Genomic DNA, 6,730 nt, shown 5'->3' with positions numbered 1-6,730 from the left:
CAGCATGGTGTATTACCAGTAGTGCAGAAACAGAACGCTGTAATTAAATGTGCCGCTTATTGGCCTGTGGTTGGAGGTTGACTTCGCTTACGGAACGCACAGCAGAGCCAGGAAACAATTATGCGCAAGCCTGCTGTAACACTTAGCTGGCTGCGTATGAATTAGGACAACTACCCCCAGCAGAGACCCAGTACACTTGTGGACAGGAATACAGCGGTGATGTAAGAGGCAACACAGAGGCAGGAGAGAATTTTGCGCAAGCCTGCTGTAACACTTAACTGGCTGCGTATGAATTAGGACAACTACCCTCAGCAGAGACCCAGTACACTTGTGGACAGGAATACAGCGGTGATGTAAGAGGCAACACAGAGGCAGGAGAGAATTTTGCGCAAGCCTGCTGTAACACTTAGCTGGCTGCGTATGAATTAGGACAACTACCCTCAGCAGAGACCCAGTACACTTGTGGACAGGAATACAGCGGTGATGTAAGAGGCAACACAGAGGCAGGAAAGAATTTTGCGCAAGCCTGCTGTAACACTTAGCTGGCTGCGTATGAATTAGGACAACTACCCCCAGCAGAGACCCAGTACACTTGTGGACAGGAATACAGCGGTGATGTAAGAGGCAACACAGAGGCAGGAAAGAATTTTGCGCAAGCCTGCTGTAACACTTAGCTGGCTGCATATGAATTAGGACAACTACCCCCAGCAGAGACCCAGTACACTTCTGGACAGGAATACAGCGGTGATGTAAGAGGCAACACAGAGGCAGGAAAGAATTTTGCGCAAGCTTGCTGTAACACTTAGCTGGCTGCGTATGAATTAGGACAACTACCCCCAGCAGAGACCCAGTACACTGAGGACGGTCGCAGGCAGCCCAAATAGATTTTTTTTCCCAAATGTTTTTGGAAAGGCCCACTGCCTATATACACTAAATATGTCTTTTGTCCCAGCCTCAGCACTACTGGCCCTGAACAATGTAAAATTACTGCAGGACGTAATGCTCTGCACGGCCAATATACAAAAAAAAAAAAGGGGAACACTGCAAAAAGCAGCCTCCACACTACTGCACACTGTTAGATGTGGCCCTAAGAAGGACCGTTGGGGTTTTTGAAGCCTAAAATAACTCCTAACACTCTCCCTATAGCAGCTCCGGCACCAGCAGCACTGTCCCTGATCTCTGTCAGAATGCATCTGTGGCGAGCCGCGGGAGGGGCCGATTTATATACTCGAGTGACACCTGATCTCGCCAGCCATTCATTGCAGGGGTGTAGTATAGGGCTTGAACGTCGCAGGGGGAAGTTGTAATGCCTTCCCTGTCTTTCTGTTGGCCAGAAAAGCGCGCTAACGTCTCAGAGATGAAAGTGAAAGTAACTCGAACATCGCGTGGTACTCGTCTCGAGTAACGAGCATCTCGAACACGTTAATACTCGAACAAGTATCAAGCTCGGACGAGTACGTTCGCTCATCTCTAATCTTTAATTCTGCTCCGATTTTCACATTATATCTTTAAAGGGGTTGGTGCATCATTTCTCTGTTTTAGAGCTACAAATCCCTTCTCTACGCTGGTTTCAGACAAGCGTATTATAGACTCATTTATACTTCTGTAACGCAAACCCAACCGTGGGATTTACTGACTCGAACTTCGTAGCTCATGAATCACTTTGAATCTTTTCAGCCAGATGACTTTTCTCTGGTAATGTTTATACGGCACAGGATAACTTTTAAACCTAATTGTTGAGGCACATGGGTTCATTAGGAATAGCAAAAGCATTAGAAGTCAATAATTTTTCATCCCATTACGGCTAATAAAGTTAGATTTATGGGTGAGATGGTGCTGAGTGCTGACAAATTCCATGTAAAGGGAATCCGTGAGCACAATAATGCTACTGTGTCAGAGAGCAGCATGGAGTAGTCATACACATGCTGATTCCAGTGTGTCTGTAATTTGTGAATATGCTGTAGTTTAGTTAAATTCACAGTTTAATCATATCAGCACAATGCCATTTCTATAAAACTGAAGTCAGATGTATATATGAGATACAGGCATCTTCCACTGCTGATTTACTGTGTATTGAGAGAAAACTGTCAAAGGAAGAAGGCTGTCAATCAGATTCTGGAGGGTGGGCGAACTTATATTTCATGAATACATTCGACTCTTGCTTCCCAGCACTCACATCATGCTGCAATGATGAAACTGTAAGTTTAAATTACACTATTAAATATTCGCAAATAACAGACACCTTTAGGCACATTAATAGAATTTTCTATGAATTCTGTAGGCGAGTTCGATCATACAGGATTAAATCCTATTTTAAAATTTACATATGAACTATTAACTCGCACATTTAAAATTAATTCTCTACTTCTCCTTGTAAGCAGCAATGAATATGATGCCCTTGTAGTCACAAAGGTCACTCACAACTTTTGTCTCCTTAACCTTACAGCAATCAATAACAAAGCCTTCTCCAACTAGAGCTTTCCTGGCAAAATCCTCATCATATCTGAGAACATGGAACTTGTCTTTTTGGATTGTGATATATGTTGTGTCTAAACACCCAATTAATATGAGGTGTCCCCCAGGTTTCATGAGCCTTGAGAACTTCCTGAGATATCCCCTGTAATCATCATGGTCTTTGGAGATAACATCTAGAAGGCCAACACTGATAATACAATCGGCTAGTGGTAGGTCCAGCGGTTCTATTATATTTTCTTTCTCAAAGTCACATTTTATAACATGTTGAACTGCTGATCTCATTTTTTCTTCTTTGTCCTGTAACTGGTCTCTGAAACAAATGGGAAAAATGAAGAAAGTAATTATCCCATCATCATCACCATGGGTATTAAAGCTCAGCAGTAGGTCTATAGATCAGTAATCTGTAGATTGTTGGCTCCCAGTACTGGTAGAAAGATTTGAATTCAACCAAGACCAGTGTACTAAGTGACAGGCTTATACTGTGCACTTCCAACAGTAACTATTATTATACAAGGAACCATGATGGAGAATATTTGTCTGAGTAGCTAAATTTTGATTTTACTATTGACTTCTGAAATGAGATCTGGAATAAACTAGCATTAGAAATGTGTTGGACCCACTTCTTTTTAGTATATTATTGACCTGGTAGAAGGATTGCACAGTAAAATATCAACATTTGCAGATGAAAAAAACTGTGAAGTAATTAACACAAGAGAGGATATCATACAATTGAAAATGGATCTGGATAAGTTTGGGCAGAAAAATGGCAAATGAGGTTTAACACTGATAAGTATATGGTTATGCACATGGGCAGGTAAAAAAAGCTACCAGTACACACTAAATGGGAAGCCACTGGGCAAAACTATCATGAAAAAGCGGATCAAAAAGGGTGTCACCCCTTTTGACCAACGTCACAGGCCTCTCACCAGCCAAGCCAGAAACCTACTGTGCACTGATGAGGGGCAAACACCCTGAAACAGCTGTCTGTGTAAGGTTTTCTGGCTTGGTTTTCTATTCCCAATTATTGTTTTCCAGACTTGTTAAAAAGTCATTCAATGATTTGAAGGAATGTTGCCATCCAATAGGTGGCGCTGCAGAGATATTGTACCATCTTATTAACATGAAAAAGGACATTAAAGGGGTTGTCTCGCGCCGAAACGTTTTTTTTTTTTTAATAGCCCCCCCGTTCGGCGCGAGACAAACACGATGCAGGGGTTTAAAAAAAAACCGCATAGTACTTACCCGAATCCCCGCGCTCCGGTGACTTCTTACTTACCTTGCGAAGATGGCCGCCGGGATCTTCACCCACGGTGGACCGCAGGTCTTCTCCCATGGTGCACCGTGGGCTCTGTGCGTTCCATTGCCGATTCCAGCCTCCTGATTGGCTGGAATCGGTACACGTGACGGGGCGGAGCTACGAGGAGCAGCTTTCCAGCACGAGCGGCCCCATTCAGAAGGGAGAAGACCGGACTGCGCAAGCGCGTCTAATATGGAGATTAGACGCTGAAATTAGACGGCACCATGGAGACAGGGACGCCAGCAACGGAGCAGGTAAGTGAATAACTTCTGTATGGCTCATAATTAATGCACGATGTACATTACAAAGTGCATTAATATGGCCATACAGAAGTGTATACCCCCACTTGCTTTCGCGGGACAACCCCTTTAAGATTTTAATTCACTGCAAACCTAACTGGATCAACAAGTCTCAGGTAGCTGCTGCCGAGTTAAATAGGATCATGGCATGAATTAAAAGGGATCTAGGGACACATGACAAGAACATTGTTTTTCCAATTTATGAATTACTGATCAGACTACACATGGATTATTGTGTACAATTTTGGGCACTGGTACTCAAGAGATACTTATCAGAGCTTGAATAGGTTCAAAGACCGGTAACTAATGGAATGATCAAAATTGGGGTTATTTACTTTAAAAGAGATAGCTGAGTGGGCGACCTAATAACTATGTGTAAGTATATCAGAGGTCAATACAGATATCTTTCCCATAACCTATTGCATGTTGTAGTCAATATTACATGTTATAGTCACTGATTACTACAGAGGGGTTATTGGTTCAGGGTGTTGTTCTACCTATCGCTTCTACCTCATTGAGGTTTTTTGCCTTCCTCTGGATCAACATTGCAGGAAAATAGGCTAAACTGGATGGACACAAGTCTATTTTCAGCCTAAAATATCATTTTACTGTGTTATAATATAAAGTAGATAGAAGATATATTGCCTAAACATTCCCTAGATCTACTTCATATTATTTGTATGGTTGCAATGATTACAATGACAGCAGGTTTTCCCCTAATATTTGATAAAATATTTCACCTGTTTCCCTCTGTGTCTACATGAAGCTGTGTGGCATGGCCCCAATGAAATGCTCCTGTACGTGTGTCCAGCCATCTTTTCAGCTCCAGGATGCATCTGTCTCTGGCCTTCAGCACTATAATGTGCTTGAAAAACTCACAGGCCGCATACAAATGATGAATCAAGGGACCAATGCTGAAGTCAACCAAGATCTCTCCTTTAATGTGACCTGTAAAAATAAATTGCAAATATTGAAGCATCTACAGTAATATAAATCGAGATGAGTGAGCACCAAAATGCTCGAGTGCTCGTTACGCGAGTCTCGAGTCGAAATTTCAGTGATGCTCGAGAGTTTGTTCCGAGTAACGAACCCCTTTGAAGTCAATGGGCGACTCGAGCATTTTTGTATATGACTGGTGCTCCGCCAAGGTTTTCATTTGTGAAAATCTTAGCAAATCACCAAAGTCATGTAAAAAACACAGAAATGGATAAGGCAGGCGAGGAGCAACATGCAGCGCTGCATTTCAGGCTCCGAGGTCTCACTATTAAGCCACAATAGTGGCAAGAGTGAGACCCCCCCCCCCCCCCGCACTGTCAGCATAAAGATCGTTCTCCTCTGCCACAGCTGTAACAGCTGTGGCAGAGAAGAACGATGTTAGCCCATTGAATTCAATGGATCCGGTAATACAGCTGGCTCCATTGAAAGCAATGGGCTGCCAGCGAGCGTGGGATGAATTTTCGGGAAGGGATTAAAAATATAGTCTGGCCGGCAGTTCTCCTGAACTGCTCTGAGTAGTATTCAGCAGCCAGAGATTTAAAATCCCCGCCTGCTGAATGAGCTGCCCCTGATTGGTCACAGCCTCACCAATCAGAGGTAGCTCTCACTCACCCATTCATGAATTCATGAATGGGTGAGTGAGTGCTGCCCCTGATTGGTTCCTGCGCTGAGCCAATCAGAGGCAGCACTCACCCATTCATGAATTCATGAATGGGTGAGTGAGAGCTGCCTCTGATTGGTAAGGCTGTGACCAATCAGAGGCAGCTCATTCAGCAGGCGGGGATTTTAAATCCCCGACTGCTGAATACTACTCAGAGCAGTTCAGGAGAACTGCCGGCCAGACGCGGCTGAACTCCGGCTGCAGCGGAAAGGTGAGTATACATTTTTTTTTAATTTTTACACATTTCTGGATGATTTTCAGGTAAGGGCTTATATTTTTAAGCCCTTCCCGAAAATTCATTCCGCGCTCGCCGGCAGCCCATTGCTTTCAATGGAGCCGGCTGTATTGCCGGCTCCATTGAATTCAATGGTCAGTGCTCGTTTAATCGAGACGCGTACCGCGTGGTGCTCGTCTCAAGTAACGAGCATCTCGAGCATCCTAATACTCGAATGAGCATCAAGCTCGGACGAGTATGCTCGCTCATCTCTAATGTTAAACCCTCATGCAGAGCTTGCTCCACGTATTTGTTGGACAATGGAGTAACAGTGGTTTCCCCACATGCCTCAATTTGTTGTGTGTATATTCATAAACATTATATGAATAAATATGTTTTCTTTCAATTTCTACCAAAGAACTTCCAAATGGTCAACTGTGCCATCAGCAAAGATTTGGATTTCAAGACCATGGAGTGAATTACCTACAGGATAGACTCCTTGCTAGAGATGGGTGGCACCTTGCAAAGACAGGAAAGCATATATTTGGTAGGTGCTTTGCTACACTCATCAGGAGAGCTTTACACTTGAATAATATGAGAAGGGAAGTGAAAGGCCAGGAATAATATACAACTAATTAGTAAAAATTGTGAATCTTGCTATTAGAAGTCGAAAGAAAGAACAAAGACAAAACATTCGGAAGGAAAGTAGAGGAGCAAGAGACACCCATCAAAATAAAATGTTTCTATACAAATGCACAGAGCATGGGAAACAAATAAGGAGAATTAGA

At 43.2% G+C, this 6,730-nt stretch overlaps 1 protein-coding gene across 1 annotated transcript; it reads right to left on the bottom strand.

Moving 5' to 3' along the window:
• Positions 1-2,320: 2,320 nt before the first annotated feature.
• On the bottom strand, positions 2,321-6,413 carry LOC136571755 (nicotinamide N-methyltransferase-like). Its single transcript, XM_066572387.1, has 3 exons — positions 6,356-6,413; positions 4,812-5,019; positions 2,321-2,785 (listed from the first exon to the last, which is right to left on the bottom strand). The coding sequence occupies exons 1-3, from the start codon at positions 6,411-6,413 to the stop codon at positions 2,362-2,364; spliced, it is 690 nt and encodes a 229-aa protein (XP_066428484.1). The 3' UTR covers positions 2,321-2,361.
• Positions 6,414-6,730: the final 317 nt, after the last annotated feature.

Source organism: Eleutherodactylus coqui, chromosome 6 (genome assembly GCF_035609145.1).
Source record: "Eleutherodactylus coqui strain aEleCoq1 chromosome 6, aEleCoq1.hap1, whole genome shotgun sequence".
Classification (NCBI taxonomy): Eukaryota; Metazoa; Chordata; class Amphibia; order Anura; family Eleutherodactylidae; genus Eleutherodactylus; species Eleutherodactylus coqui.
Note: the sequence above shows the minus strand (reverse complement) of the source record. Positions and strands in the feature narration are given on the sequence as shown.